The sequence below is a fragment of the Balaenoptera physalus genome (assembly GCF_965194825.1).
Source record: "Balaenoptera physalus genome assembly, chromosome: 4".
Taxonomy (NCBI): Eukaryota; Metazoa; Chordata; class Mammalia; order Artiodactyla; family Balaenopteridae; genus Balaenoptera; species Balaenoptera physalus.
The window spans coordinates 63,873,733-63,900,380 of NC_138891.1; the positions used below are offsets into that span (position 1 = coordinate 63,873,733).

The following is a 26,648-nucleotide window of genomic DNA, read 5'->3' on the forward strand; positions in this document are numbered from 1 at the left end:
AAATAATAGTCCTTATGCAAGTACAATTTTTATGCCCTAGCAGTAAGGCAGGGTTTCAAATGTTTAATTTTGTTGTGCTACCCATATTTTCTAATTCTTTTTCTCCCTTCTACCCTTCCTTTCCTGCTTCCTTCCCCTCTCTTTCCTCTCTCCCTGCCTGTTTCTCTGTGTCTGTCTGTCTGTCTCTGTTCTCTGTCTCTTTCTGACACATCCTTATTAAAAAGTTAAAGCAGGGTTAGATGTGGTACATCCTTGATTTCATAAATTGTTGTTAGTTTGTGTACTAAATATGGAAGATTGCCCTGAACGACATGTGGTGGTGATGATAGTAGAAGTAACTGGAGTTGAAGTGGAATGTGGAAGCTTGCTGAAAAAACATCCTTGTACATGTTTTATTAAAGATGGATTTGGATGAGCCAGATTCTCTGTGAAAATGCCCCCAAGGGAATAATTATATAACACGATATACTTTCCCAATTAAATCATATTGCAGTTGTTTTTAAAAAAGCTTTTGATAATATGGACAGCACTTATATTTTAGTGTTTAGTGAAGCAGCAGGCTCACAAATTATTAAAAAACCAAATATTGTATGTGTACAATATTTGGAGAGAAAAAACAGGAAGGAAGTACATCTAAATATTAATAGTGATTAACTGTGTGAGATGGGGTAAATTTATTAAATGAGCATATAGTACTTTTGTAAGTTGAATAATAAACTTACAATTTTAAAAAATGCCTGTGAGAAGGTTGAGATCCCACTCATATCATATTTTGCATTAATTAATTTGAAAATCTGATTTCAGAAGTAGTAACTTTAATAGCATAGGAAGAAGGGAAAAGAAACTTAGAAGTCAGATCTAAGGACTTCCCTGGTGGTGAAGTGGTTAAGAATCCGCCTGCCAATGCAGGGGACACGGGTTCAAGCCCTGGTCCGGGAAGATCCCACATGCTGTGGAGCATTTAAGCCTGTGCACCACAACTACTGAAGCCTGCACGCTTAGAGTCCGCGCACCGCAACAAAGAGTAGCCCCCGCTCGCTGCAACTAGAGAAAGCCCACGTGCAGCAACGAAGACCCAATGCAGCCAAAGATAAAATAAATAAATTAATAAATTAAAAAAGAGAAGTCAGATCTAGTTGGTTTAGGAGACATTAGACGCCCAGAATAGAATATAAGGGCACTTAGTGTCTGGCATGTAGGATAAAAGAAACAAGAAGTGGTGGGGCTGGGGTTCAGAAAGCATGATAGAGAGCAACAAAGAATTTTACCTGATTTTCCTGTTTTAAAGGGCTGTGGTAGCACTGAAGATTGGAATTATGCTCGTGTCTGAATTATGATATTGGCATCGATTGTAAGGCTGAAATAAAATCTCTGTCATTTACTTGACAAATATTTGAGTGTCAGATATATCACATGTACTGTACTAACTGGGTGTGTACCCTGGGCTGACAGGATATAAACCCTGCCTCTGTGGAGGAAGAGGATCCAGACTTGTAGATAAGTAATTGTAGCGCAGTGCAAGACGTGTCACTGGAGAAGCACAGGATGCTGTAAGAACACTTAGAAGGGGAATCTAATGGAGGGTTCAGGACGGTGTCTTGGGTGAAACGATGTCCATGGCGAGTCTCAAAGGACGCGTAGAAGTTAGGTTAAGGATAGGGAAAAATATTCTAGGCAGAAGGACAGACTATGTAAAGAGGCCTGGAAATAACACAGAGCAATGTGTGTTCAGGTAATTGAAAAAATTCAGTATGGCCACATCTTTAAGTGTAAGGAAGCCTGCAGAGAGAGAAATTAGAGAGGTAGAGTCTGAGTTTTGTTATCCATGGTAGGAAGTTTGGACTTTATACTAGAGCAGCAGGTAGCCATTGAAGCCTTTTAGGTAGAAAAATATCACGGTTTGTAGTTTAGAAAAATTCCCTCTGATTGTTGAATGGAAAATGGATTGAAATAAGATAAGATTGGAGGCAGGAGGAAGTTAGCAAAATTTTGTGGTAATCTAGATAGAAGGTAACGGTGGCTTGATTAGGGCAGTGACAGTGGGGGTAACCAAGACATGAAAGGATTTGAAAGATATTTTAGGAGGCAAATCAGCCTAAGATTTAGGGCTTAATATACAGTTGGATGTGAAAGATAAGACGAATAGGGAAGCATCAAAGATTCCTAGATTTCTGACCTGGTAAACTGGATGTATAGTGGTTTACTTGTGGATTCAACAGGAAATCAGAGGAGAAACAGGTTTCTTGGGAGATGGATGGGGCGGGGGTGGTGGTGGTGCAGAGTAATGGTGAAGTGTGGTAGAGGTAGAGAATTAGCTCTCTTTTGGACTTAATGGATTTGAAATGCCTACAAGACAAGTGGAGGCTTCCTTCTGTGTGTGCATCAAGGGTTGGCTGCATTCCCAAGTATTACAGCTGGAGAAGTGGGTAAGACGTAGGATCCTAAATTTTAGATTCACTGCCTATTATGTCTACCGTAATTGATTACTCATATGACCTTCCTAATTAGTATACCTTAATAAAAAGAACATTTTCAGGGAGGCACAAAATAATTTAGATGACAGACTTTTAAATCATATTTTCCCACTTTTAAAAATTTTGGAATATTTTTTTCAAATGAGATTTTTAAATTTAGCTTTCTTGAGGTACAGTTTATATAAAATATAATTCATCCATTTCAAGAGAAGAGTTTGACAAACATATGCAGTCTTGTAACCACTACCACAATCTAGATATAGAACAAATCGTCACTTTTGCAGTTTTGTACTGAGTCCCTTGCCCCTTGCAACTGCTGGTCTGCTTTGTGACAGTATAGTTTCACCTTTCTAAAATGTTATTTAAATAGAATCATACACTTTGTCGTTTTTACTGGCTTCTTTCACTTAAAATAATGCTTTTGAGACTTATCCATGCTGTGGCTTATACCAGTAAGTTGTTCCTCTTTATGACTATGTAATTTTCTATTTTATGGATATTTAATTTGATCCATTCACCAATAGTTGGTCCTTGGGGTTGTTTCCAGTTTAAGTTATTATGAATAAAGCTATTATGAATATTTACATAAAGGCCTTTGTGTGGGCATATATCTTTATTTCTCTGGAGTAAATACCAAATAATGGAATTGCTGGGTCATTTATTAAGTGTATTATTTTACTTAAGAAGAAACTGACAAGACTTTTCTAAAGTGGTTCTACCAGCTTACATTCCAGTAGTGTATGAGAGTATCAGTTCTTCGTCTTCTCTCCAACACTTGGTATGGTTGATCTTTTTTTTTTTATATAAATTTATTTATTTATTTACTTATTTTTGGCTGTGTTGGGTCTTCGTTGCTGCATGTGGGCTTTCTTTAGTTGCGGCTAGTGGGGGCTACTCTTCATTGTGATACCCAGGCTTCTCACTGTGGTAGCTTCTCTTGTTGCGGAGCACGGGCTCTAGGCGCGTGGGCTTCAGTAGTTGTGGCATGCAGGCTCAGTAGTTGTGGCGCACAGGCTTAGTTGTTCTGCGGCATGTGGGATCTTCCCGGACCAGGGCTCGAACCCGTGTCCCCTGCATTGGCTGGCAGATTCTTAACCACTGCGCTACCAGGGAAGTCAAGTCCCTGGTTGATCTTTTTAATTTGACCGTTCTAATAGGTGTATAGTGGTATCTCATTGTGGTTTTAATTTATATTTCCCTCCTGACAAATAATATTAAACATCTTTTCATTAAAATATATTAGCAAAGAAGTTATGTTTGCCATCCATATATCCTCTTTGTTGAAAATATCAATTTTTTTGCCAATTTTTCCCCTATTTTTAAAAATTGTGTTTGTTTTCTTGTTCTGAGAGTTTTTTAATATATGTTTTTTATCAGATTACGTAAGTTTGGCAAATGTTTTCTCCCAGTCTGTAGTTTGTCTTTTCATTCTCCTAACAAGGTGTTCTGAATAGCAGAAGTTTTAAATTTTGATCAAGTCTAATTTATTAGTTTTGTTTTATGGATGTTGCTTCTGGTGCCATATCTAAGAAAACTTCACCTGACCCAAGGTCACAAAGATATTCTCTTGTATTTCTGTTAGAAGTTTTATGGTTTTAGGTTTTACATTTAGATCTGTGATTCATTTTGAAGACATTTTTGCATGTGGTACAAGGTTTAGATGCAAGTTCTTTTTTCTTTTTTTGCATATAGATACCTAACTCTTAACAGCACCATTTGACAAAAAGACTGTCCTTTCTCTACTGAGTTGTCTTTGTACTTTGTCAAAGATGCATCATCTGTGTATATGTGGGTCTGCTTCTGAACTGTATTCTATGCCACTGGTCTGTTTGTCTTGATGCCAGTACCACATTACCTTGATTACTGTAGCTTTATAATAAGTATGAAAATCACATTATGTTAGCTCTTCCATGTTCTTGTTCTTTTTCAAAATTACATTGTCTTTTGCAGTTTTGGGTTTTTTTTTTTGCATTTCAATATGAATTTTGAGTTATCTTGTTAATTTCTACAAAAAGCCTGCCTGGATTTTGATTAGGATTGTGTTCAATGTTCAGTCAATTTAAGAATAGACATCTTAGCAATACTGAGTGTTGTGACCCATGAAAAGGTATACTGTTCCATTTATTTAGGTTTTCTTTAATTTTTCTCAGTAATATTTTGTAGTTTTCAGTGTAGTTTTCTGAGTGATAAGGATTCAATGTAATGTTTCTCTACTATTGTACAATTTAAAATTCTTGATAAAGTAAAATAACACTTCCCTCCCATTTATCTTGCTTTTGTATACTGCCATAAGGAAAACTGATGTCAACCTGACTTTTTTTAACTTTCCCAGGGACTTAATCTTTTTTCCTAGAGGACCAGAATGCTTTTTTCCTTATATTTAAAGACTAATATTTTAACTCTAAGATATTACTCAGAATTGACTGTTTTGGGTCAGTTTTGCCATATATGTACTGTGGGCCTTTTCATGTATGTGAATTTGAGTCTTTTTATTTAAAGAAAGTTTTCTTGAACATAGATTTAAATACTTTTTCTGCTTCGTTATTTTGTATTTCATCTTCAAAAACTCCAGTTATTTGTATATTATATCTTCTTTATCTTCTATATTTATCACCTTTTTTTGTTCTCTTTTATTTCCTTCTTTATTTAATTTCATTTTCTTGGTTCTTTTCATTTACATTCTCTATTTCTCTTTACAGTGCTTTTGGTTTGTAAAGAACAATGCTATCTGTTCTCCCTTTGGTGGCTTGTAATTCTGTCTTCATTTCTGAGATGACTTTTTTTTTCAGTTCAGTTAGCTGCTATTTCCTATCTTCCTGCTCTTTGTTCATTCCTTTTATGAATTCTTAAATTTATGGTTTGTGGTGTTCTTTCAAATCTGCAATTGTATGTTTAAATATATTTCATATATGTTGGGATATTGTTATAGTTTACTTCTATCTTGTGACTAGTTTTTATTTTGTTTTATTCTTGAGTGCCTTCATTTGCTGTTTTTATTGTCATTTTTTTATGTTGGATTTTTCTGGACTAGCAATAATAGGTGACCTTGTTGGATGGCGGGGGAAAATTACATACTATTTTCCACATTCAAGTACCTTCTTTATTTGCTACAACCAAGTGCAATTTTTTAAATAAATAGTGTGTTTTGGGGATAGCCTATCTTCTCAGTCTTTGACAGTCTCTTGTTTTAGTAGGACCTTTATCTTGAGCCACTTTCTTCTTTACCACAAGCCTCCAAGGAATATCTCTCCATTCCCTTTTCTATGCTAAAAGCTGTATCTTACCAAGGCCTCCGATCCATACTTGCCAGGCCTCTTCTTTGTTCTTCCTATTAGCCAGTGTGCTGATCCACCGGGTTGCAGACGTGGCCTCATTATTTCCTCACCCAGGGTGGATTTCCCTTGTTTTTGGAGGTGAATTCCATTTGATATTGTAGGTATTCTGTTCCTACTGAAACCTCGTCACACCCTCCTTTCCTCTACCCAATTCTATCCTGACCTCTTTTTGGTTTTATGGGCTTTGGAGCCAACTTTGCTAATTTGGGATGTTTACTTTCCCACTTTTATATAAGTTGAAGTATGTAACATTTGTTGTCCTTCTGGTTTTCCCATTAGCCTGGGTTGTGGGTGATTCTTTTTGTTCTTTTCTACATACACGTATCTTATTGGGAGATGTGTGAAGCTGTTAGGTCAGGGGTTCACAAACCACAGTCTGTAGACCAAATCCAGCTCCATTTGGCCTCTGGCTTGTGTGAGCTAAGAGTATTTTTTTTATTTTTTATTTTTGAAGGTTATAAAAACAGAAGAAGACTGTGTCGTACAAACCACATGTAGCCCACAAAACGTAAAATATTTTCTCTCTGGCCCTTTACAGAGAATGTTTCTTGACCCCTGGATCAGGCTTTAGCCAACTATCATTATCTTACAGAAACCCTATAATAGTTTTTAAGGGGCTACAGAAAGAAGTTTGTATGACCAAATTCACAGGTGACTTTGGACTTGAATTTTAGGTCTACCTTTGCACTTCACAAACCGTGTCATTCTCCATTAGGACACCATTGCATGTTATTCCTCTAATAAGCATTGTATAATTAGAAGCATCTTTGTGGAATGATAATGTTTTAACATAAATGTGCCATTTTGGTGGCAGCTGTTAACTACAATCAAAATATGTCATTATGTGTATCACAACATTCATAAGAAAGTATATCACCACTTAATTATGTTTACAGAAGTAAACTTGCAATATGTGTTTCAAAGCAGTGAATACATGCTGCCAAAAGGAAAGTCGATACGGAAATTCTTTTTTACTTGCTGTCAATGCTGTAGTTGTTTAATACATATGTTAATTCTCCGTGGTTTTGTGTTTAGCTGAATAGCAGTTGTATTAGCAGATAGTACCTTGTCTCTGTGACAGCAGAGTGACATCTCATTTTGGCCACATGCCCTGGGAAGGGGGTGTGTGCATTTGTGTGAGTGTGTGCGTGTTTGTTGTTCTCATAAACCTTAGAACTGAGAGACTTTCTAGACCATCTTTCTGTCTTCAGGCCAGGTCATATTTAACCCGTGTAAGCATCAAAATACCCTCTGTTTGAGCTTTCCAGATTTAGAGTTCCTACAAGTCCCCTAGGTAACTCATTTAAGCTTTTCTTAACTAACTGGCAGCAAAGGATTCTAGTTGAAGAAGAAATTTTTTTTAAAGATTTTATTTTCCTCTGTAATTAACTGGACAAATCAGTAGTCGTTGTTTTAAGCGCTTACTGTGTGTCAGACAAGAAAAGGGAAGGAAGGACATGCTGGTAAGAGAACAGCACGAGCCGAAGTACTTTGGAGAAGCTCGGGAAGCTCAGGGCCCATTTAAAGAACAGCAAGTATTCTGGTTTGAATGTAACTATGATGTAGTCTTGAAAGTTTGTGGCTTTGAAATTCTTTATTAATCTATTGGGACAATATGTAGTCTATTTTTTTGCTTCAGGATCGTAAGCAGTAAATTATTGCTGTGTGGATTTAAACATTACTAAGGGCCAAATGTGCTAAGTGAAAACCATAGGCAGATCTTCAAGTCTTTCATCATTCTTATTATTCAGTAAATATTTTCATTTAAATTTTTTTATAGTGAATATAATTTCAATTTCTTCATATATGCATCCTGGAGCTTCTAGGTATTTTCAGAATCTGGTGCTGTCATATACGTGGGTGCATGTTCTGTTCAAAATATATTTGGCTGTACTTGAGCAGGGGCATAAAATCAAAAATGCTGTACTTGGCAGTGTTTTGAAAATAGAATGCCTGTTCTTTGTATGTATCCTTGAGGTTTTTAACATTGTGACAGTTTTACCGTAATAATTTTTAAAAATATCTATTGTTGAGCATCATTTTTTCCACGTTGTCATGGAAATCATGAAAATTATTTTTCATGACAGTTAACAAACTGTATTTCAGTTATTATTTCCAAATAGCATGGACGGAATGATGGCTGAGCATGTAACATATATTTCATCCTTTTCAAACCCTTGCTCACAAATTGCCTCTTGCCATTAGTGTTCTTTCTTTTTTGTTGCCTGTAAACTTTGCCTTCCTTTCCTGAGTCACTTTTTGGCTATATAATAATCACTATATGTTTATACTTTTTATTTATTCAGAATGCTATGCAATACTGAATACTGTAGCTTTCTATTTAACTCACTAAAAATAACTTATTAAAGGTATATCAGGAAAAACCTGATGAGGAGTGGTTACCTTATTTGGAGTTTACCTGACTATTAACAAGAATTTAATATCATGTTTCCTTCTAAAATTTCCAAATAATACTTACTTTTTTAAAATTTCTTTTTCCCTTTCAGACTTTTGAAGATTTTAAAAATGACAAGCAAGCTGTAGAATATCAACAACGTATTGTGGATATTTTGTTGAAAGTAAGTATTCAAAGAATACATGTCTTTGTATTGATGTTTATATTAAGAAAACTGAATTATTTGATAGCAGGCTCCAAAATATTCTTGTTTAATAAAGTAATATGTTGCAATCATTTAAAAATTTTATTATGATGTCTTAGTACTTTATTCAGCTTTTGAAGACAAAGCATTCATTCAAAAAATATAATGTATCTCAGCTACAGAGTGCTACTCTTGAGAAATGCATATTGTGATAATTCCTATATTAGTATGATTACATTCAGTAATGGAGACTAACTTCAGAATGCTTTGAGAAATAATTAATGTGAAGAGTCTCCTTCTGTCTCATACCAACACCACTGTGTTGCTAAGGTAGTGCCATACATAGTTTTGCCATGGAACTGAGATGACGGTGACACTTAAGAATGATTTGAGGCACACAGAGATGATCATCCCAATCTAAATCTAACTAGATTCAGTTGAAAGCTATTTTGAGATTCATACTGTTGCTAGTGAATGATTCTTTTTCTGTCCATCTGCACAGCTTCAGCCATGCCAGTTTCTTCTTGTAGTTGAAAGCTTAGAATTTTCGTCCTGTTCATTTGGCTATAAAATGGAGATTTCATCCTCTTAGTAACTTTTAGTTTATTTTGGACAAGAGACTAAAATTAAAATATTCTCTAGTTGTGCATAACATTAATGCATTAATTACATTTATAATAGTTCTTCATAATTTTCAAAGCTCATTTATATACATGATCTCATTTGAGCTATTTATTGACCTTGTAAGATAGGCAGTGATGAATAAGAGAATAGAATTGCTAAGCTCCCAAATAATGCCAGTTTGATCCAGGTGGCTAGTATGGAGAATATTCACCTAGATTTCCAAAATACCTTCCCAAATGGTCTTATTCTTGTCCTTCTTTAATTCATGATCTTACCTCTCCTCGACCTAATATTCCTCTATGGCTCCCCCTTGGCTCAGTTGAAATTAAGTTCTGCTGTGAGAGAAAGTTCAAAATAATAATAGCTTGTTATGGAAATTTAGTTTTCTCCTATAAGTCTGGAGGGTAGGCAACCTGATCTAGTAGAGTAGCTTCACAAACTTATCAGTGATGTACATTCCTGCTGTCTTACTGCTGTTATTCTTAGTATGTGGTTTGTGTCTTTTGGTCCAAAATGGCTGCTGAGGCTCCAGCCATCACCTCTGCATTCTAGCCAGCCTGAATGCAGAAAGAGATGAAGAAGAAAGTGTTCTCTTTCTTTCAGAAAATTTTTTAGAAGTTGTGTACTTCAATTCTGCTTATATCATGTTAATCAGAACTTAGATATATGGCCCCTTAGATGCTAAGAGAGACTGAGAAATGTACTCTATTTTGTGAGTGGCCATGTGTTTAGCTAAAAATGAGGAGTTCTGTTTCTAAATTAGAAGGAAGGAACAGATGTTGGAGCACAAGTACTAGTTTCTGCCATACCCATCTAAACTGTTTAACACGACATCCAAGATGCTTCTATATTTTCTGGTCCCTGACTACTTCTCTATAACCGCTCCCCTCTCTGACCCTCCTCACCACCACCACCACCACCCCCACCACCATTCTGTATTATGAACTCCTCAACAGTTTTGTTTTTTGGTTTGTTTTTGTTATTTTGTTTTTTGTTTGTTTTGGCCACACTGCACAGCTTGCAAAATCTCAGTTCCCCAACCAGGGATTGAACCTGGGCCACGGCAGTGAAAGCCCAGAATCCTAACCACTAGGCCACCAGGGGACTCCCTTCTCAACAGTTTTAAATTGTTGGAATTCAGTGAACTTTCTGTGTCACCTTTACAGCTTATGTTCTTTGTGTGAGTTTTCTTTTATTCCACCATGCCTTTTCTTTCCCTTTCCCTGCCTGGCAAATTCCTAGCCATTTTCCAAGACATAACTCAAATATCATCCATGAGAAACTTTTAGAACCCTGTCTCACACTTCCAGTTTGATTATTTGCCCCTTCTCTGTGTTCATGTAACACTTCATGCTACACTTGGCACACTATAGTAATCGTTTACATGTATATTTTCCTACCTGGAATGAATTTCCTGTAGGTAGCAACTGTAAGGATTTTTTTTTTTTTGGTCATTGTTTTAACATGCCCAGAAACAGAAATATGTCCAGCATAATGCCTGCAACCTGGTAAATGTTCAAGAAATGTTTGCAAGTTGATTGAATTAGAATTTGAATTTAAAACTGTACTAAGGGACTTCCCTGGTGGTGCAGTGGTTAAGAATCCACCTGCCAATGCACGGGACACAGGTTCAAGCCGTGGTCTGGGAAGATCCCACATGCCATGGAGCAGCTAAGCCTGTGTGCCACAACTACTGAGCCTGCGCTCTAGAGCCCACGAGCCACAACTACTGAGCCCACGAGCCACAACTGCTGAGCCCATGAGCCACAACTACTGAAGCCCGCACACCTAGAGCCCGTGCTTCGCAACAAGAGAAGCCACCGCGATGAGAAGCTGGCACACTGCAACAAAGAGTAGCCCCCGCTCGCCTCAACTAGAGAAAGCCCACACACAGCAATGAAGACCCAACGTAGCCAAAAATAAAAATAAATAAAAATAAATAAATTTAAAAAAAATAAAAATAAAAATGTACTAAGTTGGAAGAATGATCCAAATGAAGGAAATAAAGCTCCATGAAGTACTTAAACTCTTACTGTTGGTGAATTGTGCTCTTGTATATATATATTTTTTAATTGAAGTAGAGTTGATTTACAATATTGTGTTAGTTTCAGGTGTACAGCAAAGTGATTCAGTTTTTTATATATATATATTTTTTTTTTTTCAGGTTATTTTCCATTATAGGTTATTACAAGATACTGAATATAGTTCTCTGTGCTATACAGTAAATTCTTATTGCTTATCTGTTTTAAGTATAGTAGTTTGTATCCATTGACCTCATACTCCTGATTGACCCCTCCCCCCCCTTTTCCCATAGGTAACCGTAAGTTTGTTTTCTATACCTGTGAATCTCTTCATTTGTATTATTTTTTAGATTCCACATATAAGTGATATCATATAATATTTGTCTTTCTGGATTACTTCACTAAAGTATAGTATTCTCTAGTTCCATCAATGTTTGCTGCAAATGGCGTTATTTCATTCTTTTTTATGGCCGAGTAATACTCCGTTACGTATATAAACCACATCTTCTAAAGCCATTTGTCTGTTGGTGGACACTTAGGTTGCTTCCGTGTCTTGGCTATTGTAAATAGTGCTGCTGTGATCATTGGGGTGCATGTATCTTTTTGAATTAGAGTTTTCATTTTTTCCAGATACATGTCCAGGAGTGGGATTGCTGGCTCATATGGTAGCTCTATTTTTAGTTTTTTTAAGGAACCTCCATACTGTTTTCCATAGTGGCTGCATCTTGTATGTTGTTTTGATAGTATTTACCTAGGGTCAATGAAGAATGAACTTTTGAGATTATTTTCTCATTTCTGGTGATAGAGTTGTACTCATTTGTTAAAGTGTTTTTCTGAGGGAGCATAGGCAAGGACCAGAGAACAGGTGAGTGAGCATCAAACCTCAGGCATTATCATGGGTGCTGAATGGCTGCAGATATAGAGGGGGAAAGCTGTTAATTTGTGACTTTTTATAAGATTGCTCAGAAAATTTTGTAAGCATGGTCTCTGAAATCAGTCATAGAGGGAATGAAAAGAAGCTAAAATTTCTAGGATGATAACTTGCTGAGGTGGCAAGGGAATGGGCTGTGAGTTAGAACTGTTTCCTTTGAAGGTGTTTCTAGGATCAGATAGTTAAAATTACACTTCAGAGCAAAAGGAAGAGCTAAAAGCAGAGAAGGGCACTGGTTGGGCCCTGAGAGTTGGGTCCTAGGAAAGGACCTGCACACTGAAAGGGAGTGATGACTGGGTATTTTAAAGCTATAGAAAGCTCTTTGAATATTATAAATTGGAATTTAGATACACACACAGATTACAACTTGAAATATCCTCATACTCTAGTAATGATTAATTATGCACTTGAGCAAGCTGTGACTGCTGGATTAAAAGCAGGCATGGTAAAAAAGAGAAAGGGACATAGTGCTTAGCAAAATAAGAAAAGGTAGGCTAAAAGCTCGGCCCCAAGGGAATGTTTTATAGGAGAAATCTTATACTTCATCTTTGAACGGAAAATGAAAGGAGGGAACTTAGGACTTTTCTCTAGGTGAGATGGGGTACTATTCCCTAATTTGTTTTAGAGTTGCCTCCATAAATTCATCTAGTCCAAAACAATACCTGGTCTTCCTTCCCATACTTTTTCATTCTCCCTCTTTGTTAATGGCATCATTCTCCTCCCTGCCTGTCAGGCTCAAGACCTGCCATTTTTCATTCCTCCTTTAGCCACATGTTTCCACACATGTGAATACTTGCCCTGTCTCCTCTCTCTCTGCAGTGTCTTTTGCATCTGTTTCTCCTTCCCTGTTCATTATCACTGCATTGTTCTGAACCCCTCTGTCTCTCCCTTGGACCCCTGAAGTCACATGCATCTTGGTCTCTCTACCTTTTATCTCTTGCTTCTGTTATTTAATCCTAAACACTGCTGATGGGGTAATTTTCTTAAGCACAGTGCTGATCATGATCAGCTCTCCTCATTGCCCCTTTAGAAACTCCTCAGTTTTTGGTGGAATAAATTCTACATTCCTTAGAATGACATTGGAGGCCTAATCTTTCCTTTCGATCTAATTTCTCCCTCCTCATGCATGCTGCTGCATTCTAATGAAACACAGTTTCTCCAGACAAACTTGTATTTTCCTGTGTTCATGCTTTTGCCCCTACTCTTCTCTCTGCCTGGGCTGCTCTTTCTCCTGACATTTCCCCCTGTCATGGGTTCCACGTGGGCTTTAAAGCTTAGTTTAAAAGCTAGTTTTCTCTTTTTTTTTTCAAATTTCTTCTCTAACCAGTTGAACTAAATTTCTCCCACTGTGCTTCCGTAGTCATTTGTTCCTTTATAATAGTGCTGATTGATCACATTATGCTTTTTATTTAAGAGTTGTTTACCTGTCTCACCTTGCCTTCTGGTTCATAATTCCCTTGAAGGCTTCTACCATAGCATCTTACTCATAGTAGTAGGTACTCAGGAGATGAGAGGTCACTTAAATCAGAGGACTGATTATGACTTGGTAACTGTGTGTGGTTGCAAAGAGCCTGTTATATGAAACCATCTGTTCAACAAACTGCTTATAGACAAGGCAGAAGCCGTTCACTTCATTTTTTCGTGGGCTGGCTGAGTTCTTTTCTGGGATACTTTCACTCTCAAGTTATCTTACTTTTAAACCCCAGAGCAACTCCCTTCTTCCTGTGTTGGTGGACAACTTTTTAATAAGATTACTTTTAATTTAAATTAACTTTAGATTCTCTTTTAAGAATTCAAGAGAGGGCTTCCCTGGTGACGCAGTGGTTGAGAATCTGCCTGCCAATGCAGGGGACACGGGTTCGAGCCCTGGTCTGGGAAGATCCCACATGCCGCGGAGCAACTAAGCCCGTGAGCCACAGCTACTGAGCCTGCGCGTCTGGAGCCTGTGCTCCGCAACAGGAGAGGCCCCGACAGTGAGAGGCCCGCGCACCGCGATGAAGAGTGGCCCCCGCTCGCCGCAACTAGAGAAATCCCTTGCACAGAAACGAAGACCCAGCACAGCTAAAAATAAATAAATGAATAAAGAAGCTTTCATTAAAAAAAAAAAAAAAAAAGAATTCAAGAGGGAAACATGATTAATATTTCTTTGAAATCCACCTCTCTAACAATTCAGTTCTTATCCAACTTGTGCCTAAAATTATGCCAAAAATTACTAAAATGCTTTCAGGGTGTTCAAGTAGTTGTGCCCCTTCTCTAAATGGTATTGAACTCAGTTGTTACATAGCCAATAAAAGAATCTTTGAGTCTTTAGTACTGAGGCTTCCCCCAGCTTCTAATTATTTATTTTTCTGTGTCAAACCAGATGGCATATTGAATAAATGGTCTCTTTTGCTCATCAGGTTATGGTGGAGAATTCAGATTTTACTCCCTCACAAGTAGGGTGTCTCTTTACCTTCCTTGCCCGGCAGCTTGCAAAGCCTGACAATACCTTGTTTGTAAACAGAACCCTTTTTGATCAGGTGAGTGTCTTTAACCATAAGAACTAGAATTGTTTTTATTTACTGTTCATAGAAAAATTCACTGGATTACATGGTTTCTTAATATAATAGCCTATTGGGTAAGTGTCTTACCAGATAGAAGCTTTTTCACCTTTCAGTTTGGATCTAAATTAGTTTTTTTTTTTTTTTTTAATGTTGTGTTTGGGTAGTATGACTGCCTAGTAATTTGGTATCATGGGAGTATGGTTTGTGGAGATTGGTTTACATAGATTCTGTTCTCCCAATTATTCTGTTTTTCTAAATTGCCTAGAATTCTTGGCTTAAGAATTTTTCAGTTTAATAATCACCCATCTCACTGGTAGTAAGACTATGATGTTGAGCATCTGGAGGAGAGATTACTTTTAGAAGATCTGAATTTACTTACAAATGACTTTAACTGTGAAGGTATTTCCTAATCCCAGTTAAATATCTCCACAAAGCCACAGGTGGCAAAGAAAATACTTTTTATCTGGAGAAAGTTGCTAATAATGACCAGCGTTTATTGAGCACTTCATAGTGCCATGCTCTGTTCCGAAGTTTTATATGTATGTATTAACTCCATACTCCCAGTAGCTCTGAAATTGGTATAGTTATTACTCCCATTTTGCAAATGAGGAAACTAAAACCTGGAGAGGTTAAGTCACTCATCCAAGGTCATACTTAATAAGTGTTATTATTAGCAATAAATATTGTTGTTAAGTGTTAATAAGGTTAGGATTCAAATTCAAGTGGCCTGACTCCAAAGTCCATGCTTTGTGTGGTCCACGGTGTTGAGGATCTTAAAGTTAAGGTATATAGATGATGCTGGCTTCCAGTCATGTTTCTAAACAGCAAAGAAATGTGTATAAGGTATATATTAAATTGTTAGCATACCTGAAGCCTGCTGTGTCATCTACTAGGCCAATCAGTTGAGAAGATACCATATACCTGTGGTGTTCGTTGAGCCGAGTGTGAATGAATTGGTGATATAGAAAGGGTAGTAATGGTTTTCATTATGACAGTGGTGTGGCATGCATGCTGGTATCCAATAAAAAAAATACCTTTTCTTTGACCAGGTCCTTGAATTCCTCTGTAGTCCTGACGATGACTCCCGACACTCAGAAAGACAGCAGGTATGAACTACTGGAACTCATCTTGCTAAAGAATGGGAAAGAAGACAGAGTAAGCCAGAAAGAACCTTTCTGTACTAGACCTCACTAGACATAAGGGGAAAATGACTTGTGCCAAACCCTAATACTAAGCTAGACAGTGGCAACCAGAAAATAGTGTGGATGGTTGTTAGTTTGAACCTCAATCAAACTAAATTCTTAGGCAGACTGGACCTGTCTTGCATTCAACATGACATCAGAGAGAATATAAACTTTATCCTTCTCCTTCATGAGCAACAGTTGGCACCTGTTGTATGCTGCTTTCCACCAGTGTCATTAAGCTGGTAACCACTTCTAGCTGCTATGGCCGTGAACCAGAAAGGCTTCAGGATCCTGAGTATTGGAACACTCAGCTTTTGGGAGTGCCACTGCACTAGTGCTCAACATTTCTGGAGACTAGAATCCATCTGTCTCTCCACTAATCACTGTGAGAAAGAAACTGATTACCACTTCTTTCTACTTAGCCACTTTCTTGAGGGTCCTTTCTAGGAGTAGGATTTCTTAAAAGCGTGCCCATTGTAATTGTGAGTACTAAGAGAGGCAGTCTATTTAAAATTGATAAAATTGATAGCAAGACTTTGTCAGCTAAGTAAGCTACAAAAATTAAGTGCTTTGAGAGCTATGCTGATTTTTTTATGGTAATATATGCCAGGCCAGAGGTTGAGACTCAGATAAAGAATATAGGATCACAACAGCGAACCCTTTCTCTGCACAGCTGTGGCCCTGTGACTGCTGCAGACTGTCTTAGGGAAGAGAACAGCTGCTAAAATTATGATTGTCTCTTAAATTATACTGAATACAAATAGTAATGTGGATCCCTCATTTTGCCCCTATTTCTCTGTTGGCAGGAAAAGTGAAACATGTTATGCATGGTGTTGCTATATAAAATGATAAGAACTTCTTATGTAAATTACTAAATAAAACAAAAATAAAAACCAAACCTAAATGTAAAAGCCAAACCTTTAAAAGTAATCATAATGTAGTAATCTATTATTGGGAGTCCCCTTTGAGCTTATCTGGGGTTTTTTCCCCAACTCATTTTAGAAAATAGAAAGAAAACTGATGAAGTAAATTGCTCAAGGTCATAAATGAGATTAGAACTCAATTCCTTCCCTTCTAATCCAGCACTCTTTCTCTTGTACTGTTTGTCATATATCAAAATTTGTTTATGCAATATATTTGAATATTTTCCAGTAGTATGCTGATAAAAGTTTAACAACTGGTTCGCACTGATATGAACGTTGGTTGATGTTTTCATTTATTAAAGTGAATAAGATGAAAGTGCAACAGTGAAAGCATGTCAGAACTTCATTCATCAGTGTTGTGACTTCTTTGCTGAATCGGATAACAGTTTTGAATACTGGAAAATAATTCCTTAATTTTTTTGTGCTATTTATAGTGTAATGTCTCTGACATGCACACTTTTAAGTTTGACTATCTTATTAACATTATCTCCATCACTTTCTTAACCAGAAATAGGCACGCTTTTTCTGTAATGGACCAGAAAGTAAATATTTTAGGCTTTATGGGTCACATATAGTCTCTGTCACATATTCTTCTTTGTTTGTTTGTTTTATAACCCTTTGAAAATGTAACAAGCCCTGATTTACAGCATTTGCCGGTTTCCATGGTGTAAGTATTCCCACCATGGCTGACTTCAGTCTACCAGCATGATGTCACCCAGCACATGGAACTGGGGAGAGATGCACCATACCACACACTTATGTAATATTTCCACCATACAGATACGGCTACAGTAACTAACCTTGAGAGCATACACAGTAAAATGTAGTAAAATAATTAGGAAGTGGTGAGTGTGGGTATTGACTACCTTCACTTTTAATTTATTTAATTGTAGGTTTATATAATTTAATTTTTAACAATGCCTGTATTTAACCACCGGCTTACAAAATTCCTGAAAAGTTAACAGTCAGTTTCAGCTCAGTAAGTTGGTTCAGACTGGCTCCAGCAATGGCAGTTGATTATGTTATTCCAAACTGAGGCTTCTAGCAGGTGGGTTCACGCTATCATTGCTCTATATAGCAGTACATTATAATACTCAAAATGGATTAAATTAGAGTTCTGAAGTGTAAAGATAGGATAGGTTTTATTTCTTTTCTGCCTTTTAAAAAAAATTTGACTTGAAAGTAATCAATTTCCTGTGTTAGAAAAATACTTTGTTAAATGGTTTCCTGGAGTTCTGAGAAAGGGCATGTTACTCTGGATCTTGAACTTAAATATAGGAGAGAGCTTTCTCATATTGCTCTAATGACTATGTAGTGATTCTATTATATTTCAGGTTTATTTTAAAATATTGATATCTCAACATCCTAGTCACCTTTTTTTATTCAGCTACTTAGTGTGGTAAAGATTAATTATATGAACCCCAGCATTTTTCGTTGTTTTTTTTATTGTGGTCAAATATATATACACAATACGATTTGTCATTTTAAGCATTTTAAGTGTACAATTCTCATTAAATATAATCTCACTGTTGTGCAATCATCACCACCATCTGTCTCCAGAACTTTATAGTCCCAAACTGAAACTCTGTACCCATTAAACAGTAAGTCATCGTTATCCCTCCCAAGCACCCTGGCAACTATTAAACCTTCTGTCTCTGTGAATTTGACTACTTTAGGTGCCTCGTATAAGTGGAATTATACATTATGTGTCCTTTTGTGACTTATTTCACTTAGCATAATGTTTTTAAGGTTTATCGATGTGTGGCATGTGTCAGAATTTCATTCCTTTTTAAGGATGAATAATATTCCATTATATGTATATACCATATTTTGTTCATCCATTTATCCATTGATTGACATTAGGGTTGTTTCCACCTTTTAGCTCCTGTGAATAATGCTATACTGTGAGAAACCCCAAGTTTAGTTAGAAACATTAACACGTGAACATGGATACTACCTGTGGGCAACAGATTTTAAAGAACCATAAGTCATAAAGGCACCAGACAAAAATTCACTTATTGAAAGAATACATATGGACGTTTTTAGCTTAGTGGAGGGTCAATTAGGTGTTCTAATAAGGCTTTGTTTGCAAACACTTTTGCATTCCTTCCATGTTTGAAAATAGAGCTGTTTATCTTTTTGTAAGACTTAAATACAATATGATCAACATTATAATGGCAGTCTAATCCCTTGTATACATGAAAGCCAAACTGAAACATCAGCACATAGTAAAACAAAAGCAAAAATGGTATGGTTTCTGTGGCTGAATGGACCCTTAAAGAGCTAATAAATAAAAGTAGATTCCAAAGTGTTTTTACTCATTTATTTTAAATGTTCAGGTCCTTTTAGAATTGCTGCAGGCTGGAGGCATAGTTCAATTTGAAGAGAGTCGGCTCATCCGTATGGCAGAAAAGGCAGAATTGTAAGTTGCTTTGAAGCCATGTATTAGTTCCCATAGAACTATTAAATTACATTTCTCTAACTTGAAGCCCAGTTTATTTATGCATTGCCATTTTTTAAAGAAAAGTTATGCATGTAACAACAAAAAAGATCTGGGTGCAAAAGTTTTTGCCTTTCAAGCCTAGAAATTAGTTAGATTTGCAGAAATTAATAGCAAGTAAATTTGAAGTGCTTGTACATTTTAGTGTGAAAATGAAATAGCAGCCTTATGATTTATTATTGTAGTTTTTTTTACTTAAAATTTCCATGGTATTTCATAGATTTTTGACAGTTATCTTATATATATTATAAACAATGCAGAATTTAACATAGCAAATAAGATGCAATATGTTAGCACTACTATTTAGTTTGTTGACTATTTCATTTGACATATTTAATTCTGAATAGGGAAATTTCATATAATTGATTATATTGATATGTAATATATTAACTATTTTTTATGTGACGCATTGTTGCTTTAACATTTATTTTGTACCCAGCTTTGAAATTTCTTATAAACGTAGTATTCAGCAGCATCTTAAACATATATTTAGAGGAATGGCAGGTACTATAACTTCATTTAACAATAGAAATCACATCTACTATTTTCATTTTCCTTAATACTAACCTCTATGCCTGAGCAAATGTCTTGAAACAATAAGCTAATAACCACCTGCCTGTTTGGTACACTGAAGTTTTTCCTTTTATGTTCTAGCTATCAAATTTGTGAATTTATGTATGAACGAGAACACCAATATGACAAAATTATTGATTGCTACTTACGTGACCCCCTAAGAGAGGTGAGTTAAGAGACAGCTTTACCCTTTTTTCTTACTCAGTCCCCCTCCTCCCCTTATCAAGAAGAAATAACTATTCAGTAGATGTAACTATTCAGTAGAAATATTTGGACATATGTTTGCTGATTTAAAGTTTTGTTCATTATTCAACAGGGTTTCATTGAGTGCCTGCTATTAGCCAAGTATATACTGATAATTAAAACAGATATATAGTTCCTGTAATTTTATAACTTATAGTTTAGTGATGGAGATGGACAGTAAGAAAACCAAATATTTAGTTATAAATTGTGATGAGCGCTAGAGAAACTGGGTGCAACATGAGAGGATAATGGGGAAACTGACTTATACAGAGCAGCCAGGGAAGGAATCTCAGATAAAATGACTTAAAAACTGAGTTTTGGAATTTGAGAAGAAGCCAGTCAAGCCAAGAGCCAATAGAAAAATGTTGCAGGATCAGGAACAGTATATGCAAAGATCTTGAGGTGGGAAAATTTTTTGGCTTGTTCAAGGAACTGAATAGAGATCATGTAAATGAAGCTTAGATCATTGTAAATGGAGCATAACGGGCGAGGGCAAAAGTGATTTGAGATGAAATTGGGAATGTGGACAGAGACCACCAAAGCAAAAGAATGATATTCACTGTTAGATTAATGAAATTGAGACTAACATTAATTGGAACAGATTTGCAACTTCTAAGAATCTACCCTAAACTTTAAACAATTACTCTTTCTCTTTTAAGTCAGTCGTCCATCAGTTAATTATCTCCAAATGGTTCTCCATCTCCAAATAACAGATATTTACCAAGACTGGTACAGTTAGTAGATAGTGACTAAATATTGCTTGAGTGAATGAATGAATGAATTATATTGTCTTGTGCTTTTCAGGAAGAAGTCTTTAACTACATTCACAATATCTTATCCATTCCTGGACACAGTGCAGAGGAGAAGCAGTCTGTATGGCAGAAGGCAATGGATCATATTGAGGTACTGATTGAACAGAATTTTTAAAACTTTCCCATTTGTATGGATATCTCCCAAATTAAGTTTTTCTAACTAAGCAGTTGGAGGTATTATATTATTAAATTGATTTGCTCGAGGATTAACATCTTTTTCAGATAATTTATTCTACCTCACATTTGTATTTGTAAAACCCATGTCATATACAATTTATTATATCATGACTTCTGAAAATAACTCATGTTCAATCAGCTAGTTGACAAACTGGAATTTTAGTGGGTTTTTACAGTGTTCTTAGAAATTCTGAAAGTACTACTGATCTTTTTCTCTACTACATGACGGAACCATTCCCCCTAGTCACCTGATGGAATTTTAGAAACATTACTGCAATGAGTTGTTCTCTCTGATGTATTTCCCTTCCTTATGTAAGAGGATGATGATTCTGATTTTGTTTATGCATGCTGTTTTACAAGAATGCAAGAGCTGACTTTGAAACTAAAAGTTCTTTTTTAAAAACTTGCTTATAGATGCCTAAGTGGAGAGACAAATATGTGTGTGATGAACATGTGATCAGAATGCATTCTAAAAAGAGGCCCAAAAAATCACTCCTCACTTTAGTTTCTTTAGGTTCATAAATACAATATTCCTCAGAAACCAACAGAGCCAGAGATTTGTTTTAATCTGTTCTGTATTATGGGTCACTAATTTTTTTCACACACACACACTGTATTTTATTTTTACAAGAGATAAATAGACTGACATCAAGCATTGTACATGGATGACCACAACAAAAGCAACAATGATTGCAATTACCAAACACGAAACACACTCATACTATGTCATAATATTGACATTCAGTCCAGTAATCTTCCACTGTAGCAGCTCCTTTACTTTGCAGTGAACATTGATTTGTATATTCTTTGCCTCTGAGTCCTTGTGGGATTTTTTTTTTTTTTAATTCAAACAGAAAGTCACAAAAATTATACTCATCCTCATCAGTTCACTCAGTCCCATGTAATTAATTTTTTTTTTCATCTTGATCTTTTGTTAGCACTTTTATGAGTTCATCAGTTTTTCATTAGAGTTCTGAAAATGCTTATTCATTCAGTTCAGCAGTATAGTCAGTTACCAGAAACCTGTACTTGTCAGAGTCTTTTCCATGAATTTCTTGAAGATGAAACCCTTTTATAGGAACATATTTGCAAAAGCATCAGAGTACACCCAGAACTGTCTGTAAATGACAAAAGACTTAAAAATGACCACGGTTAAAGATTTGATGGAAGTTCATAATAATGCAGTTGACAAGAAAATTAGTTATTTCTGAGATATACATTTTAAAGTAATAACTAGGATTATGACTTATAACATTATACCAGAACATATAAGATATTTAGAAATTTCATGTAATGTCTGAAACATTTATATTAACATATTTCCATACAAATAACCCAATGAAAGTTTAGTATTAGTTGTTTTGTTTGTTTTTTTATACTGCAGGTTCTTATTAGTCATCAGTTTTATACACATCAGTGTATACATGTCAATCCCAATCGCCCAATTCAGTAGTGACCCTGAGTTGGGTCACTAATTATTGAAAAAAAGTAGTAATGAAGGATGCTGAGGTAATTCTGGTTTTGGAAATAACATTTATATCTACAGAGTTTCTCTCCTCCTCCTTGTAGCAAGGATCAGGTAACTTCTGGTGATGGGTTTAGAGATGTAGTGAAAGATATGATTATGCAACGTTTAAAAATTTTTTTACATATGAAAAATAATAAGAGCTCTGAAACTTTGAGAAAGCATTGCATGTAGTGTGAATACTTTTAGTTCCTGATAATTGTAACGTTTAGAAAGATCAGAAATGTGAACAGCATCTTATGTAAAACATCTGGTGTGAAAGGTGGTACAGTCAGTGGGCTGAAGTAATTTCCACACTTTCATCTGTTGGATTGAGAACATATATATGTTATTTATTTAGTCTTATCGTATTCCTGCTAACAATAAGATCAATATATCTTGGTGAAAGAACCCAAGAAAACCTTCTTCTACTTTGAATTATATCTTTTTTTCCTCTAATCATTTTGTATTCTTTTTCCTTTCATCATCCCCTTTAAGTCTCCATAGTTACATTATGCCTCGTTGTTCATTTCACTTCATCTGCATTATGCAGTGGTTTGAGCACATGGACTCCAGACATCCAGAAATGAAGCTGTGTCTCCACATAATGTGAAACAGGATGAATCAATCAATGAACAAACAAATTATTCAGCAGAAAACTCATACTGGAGAAGCAAGAAGTATTGTTGCTGCACAGCAATTATTTCTGCTCTTTTTCCCACATCTGCACATTTCTTCACCTTGAACTTTTTAACACTTCTTAAGGCCACATTAGAAATCTATAGACTCTTTTGAAGGACTTGTGTGGCTTTGGTAATGTAAATAAAATCAACATTAAATACGTAGGGGGAAAGTCCTCATAATAAAGTTTTCAGACAGTCTACATAGTGTACAGATTAGTGGTTCCTAACACTTTGGGGGTTATAGACCTCTTTTGAGAATCTAGTGAAAGATTTGGACCTGTGCCTCATAGTATTGTGCATGTGCTCAGACGCATAACTTTGTTTGCTATTTCAGGGGTCCACAGACTCCCTAAAAGCCATTCTTAGATTGGGTCTGTAGATTTCAGGTAAAGAATCTCTGGTAAAGATGGTTTTTCCAATATGGACAACACACGTTTCATGAGATTTTTTACAATATTTTTGATTTTGAAATATAAAAAAAGAAACAAAAAAGTGCATAAAAGTACAGTTTAATAAAAAATTAAGAAGCCAGCATCCCAGAAATAGAGTTATTTCCAGTATCCCAGGCTATTCCCATGTATCCTTTGCTTATCACAATTCACTGCCTTACTAATATATTCATTATCCTCGTTCTTCTGATAATTTATTGCACTTTTATATATTATTGTTGCACCTGCCTGCACCCCTAAAAATATGTATTTTTGTTTTGCCTGTTTATGAACTTTATATAAATGAAGTTATACTCTATTTTCTTTTTCTCAATATTTTGAGAAATTTATACATTTTGTTTGTAGCTAGTTCATTTTTATTACTGTATAGTGTTAAATTTTACAAGTATATCACAGTCTATCCATTCTACTGTTAATGGACATTTCAGTTGTTTCTAGTTTTTGACTATTAAAAGTAGTCCATCCAGGATCATTCTTACATATGCATCTTGAACACAGCTACCACATGCATTTCTCTAGAACAGTGGTTCTCAGTTTGATCCCTGGTACAGCATTACAGCATCAGCTGAGAACTTGATAGAAATGCAGTTTAAGTCTTCACCTCAGACCTACTGAATCAGAAACTCTGGGGGCAGGGCCCAGCAGTATATTTTAACAAGCCCTCCTGGTGATTTTGATGCATGTTAACATTTGATAATCTCTGTTCAAGGGTCTGTAGTTGCCAGTTAACTGGGATAAATATATTAAACTTAAGCAGATGCCAGCATTGTGTGAGATTTTTCCATTGACTCTATATTCTTGCTTGAGTTTAAAATTTTGTCTATCTAGTGGATGAATAATGATATTTCATTATGTTTTAAATTTACATATCCTTAATTACTAATGGGATTGATAGATTCGTATGTATTGGCCGTTTAAATTTCCTTTCTGTGATGTCCCTGTTCAAGTCTTTTGCCCATTTTTCTGTTAGAATGTATCTTGTACTCACTGATGTAGGAGTTCTTTATGTATTCTGGATGTTAGTCTTTTTTTCAGTGATGCATGTTGCAAATATCTTCTACTCTGTGGCTTTTTTTCTATGGTCCTTTTTAAGAAAAGTTTTGTTTTTTTTTTTAAGTAGTCAAAATAATCAATTTTTTCCTTCGGTACTGAAGAAGTCCTATATTATTGTCTAAAAGCTTTCTTGTGTTTTGTTTCATCTATACATCTTAGATCCACCTGAAAGCACTTTTGTATATGATTTGAGGTGGGGATCCAATTAATTTTTTAACATATGGATGCCCAGTTCTCCAGCAACAGTTTTTTTCCTTTTATTCCTCCTTTTTAAAAATTGAAGTATAGTTGATTTACAATGTTTCAGGTGTACAGCAAAGTGATTCAGTTATATATATATATATTTTTTTTCTTTTTCAGATTCTTTTCCATTATAGGTTATTACAAGATATTTTAATATATTTGAATATATAAACTATATTTGAATATAGTTCCCTATGCTATATAGTTGGTCCTTGATATTTATCTTATATATAGTAGGATATATCTGTTTATCCAAAATCCCTAATTTATCCCTCCCCCCTTCCATAAGTTTCTTTTCTATATATGTGTGTTTGTTTCCTATGTATGTATGTGAGTCTATTTCTGTTTTGTAAATAAGTTCCTTTGTATTTTTTTTTAGATACCACATACAAGTGATATCATATGATATTTGTCTTTCTCTGACTTACTTCACTTAGTATGATAATCTCTAGGTGTCCATCCATGTTGCTGCAAATGGCATTATTTCATTCTTTTATACGGCTGAGTAATATTCCTCTCTCTATATATATATACACCACATCTTCTTTATCCATTCATCTGTCCGTGGATGTTTAGGTTGCTTCCATGTCTTGACTATTGTAAATAGTGCTGCTATGAACATTGGAGTGCATGTATCTTTTTGAATTAGAGTTTTCATTTTTTCTGGGTATATGCTTAGGCATGGGATTGCTGGATCATATGGTAGTTCTATTTTTAGTTTTTTGAGGAACCTCCATACTGTTTTCCGTAATGGCTGCACCAATTTACATTCCCACCAATAGTGTAGGAGGTTCATTTTTCTCCACACCGTCTCCAGCATTTACTATTTGTAGACTTTTTGGTGATGGCCATTCTGATCTGTGTGAGGTGATACCTCACTGTGGTTTTGATTTGCATTTTTCTAATAATTAGCCATGTTGAACATCTTTTCATATGCCTGCTGGCCATCTGTATGTCTTCTGTGGAGAAATGTCTATTTAGGTCTCCTGCCCATTTTTCAATTGTGTTGTATTTTTTTTTTTTTATATTGAGCTGTATGAGCTGTTTGGAAATCAATCCCTTTTTGGTTACGTCATTTGCAAATATTTTCTCCCATTCTGTAGGTTGTCTTTTCGTTTTGTTTATGGTTTCCTTTGCTGTGCAAAAGTCTGTAAGTTTGATTAGGTCCCATTTGTTTATTTTTGCTTTTGTTTCCATTAGTCTACGAGATAGCTCCAAAAAAATATTGCTATGATTTATGTCAAAGAGTGTTCTGCCTATGTTTTCCTATAGGAGTTTTATAGTATCTGGTCTTACATTTAGGTCTTTAATCCATTTTGAGTTTATTTTGTATATGCTGTTAGAGAATGGTCTATGTTCATTCTTTTACATGTAGCTGTCCAGTTTTCCCAGCACCAATTATTGAAGAGACTGTCTTTTCTCCACTGCATATTCTTCCCTCCTTGGTTGTAGATTAATTGACCATAAGTGCGTGGGTTCATTTCTGGGCTTTCTGTCCTGTTCCATTGATCTATGTGCTAGCAACAATTATTTTAAAAGCTCAGCAGTGCTACCTTATCATAACTATATCAAGGATCTCTGTGTTTTGTCTCTTTTTCTGGGCCCTCTTCTGTTTGATTGGTCTTTGTCTCTACATGTACCACACTACTTGAAATATTGTGGTTTTATAATAAGTCTTCACGTTTTTAAGAGAGTTGGCTGTTTACTTCCAAATTCATTTTAGAATCAGCCTGTCAAGTTCCACCAAAAAAAATTTCTAACCTTATGATTCTGACA

At 35.6% G+C, this 26,648-nt stretch overlaps 1 protein-coding gene across 6 annotated transcripts in view; it reads left to right on the forward strand.

The window, feature by feature from the left end:
* Positions 1 to 26,648, forward strand: part of VPS8 (VPS8 subunit of CORVET complex) — a 277,646-nt gene that overhangs the window by 117,192 nt on the left and 133,806 nt on the right. For all 6 annotated transcript variants that reach the window (XM_082461426.1, XM_082461424.1, XM_082461428.1 and 3 more), the window contains exons 28-33: positions 8,317 to 8,388; positions 14,385 to 14,504; positions 15,578 to 15,634; positions 18,975 to 19,057; positions 19,790 to 19,874; positions 20,756 to 20,854. In XM_082461426.1, coding sequence (XP_082317552.1) covers positions 8,317 to 8,388; positions 14,385 to 14,504; positions 15,578 to 15,634; positions 18,975 to 19,057; positions 19,790 to 19,874; positions 20,756 to 20,854 — 516 coding nt within the window. The remainder of the gene's footprint in view (positions 1 to 8,316; positions 8,389 to 14,384; positions 14,505 to 15,577; positions 15,635 to 18,974; positions 19,058 to 19,789; positions 19,875 to 20,755; positions 20,855 to 26,648) is intronic.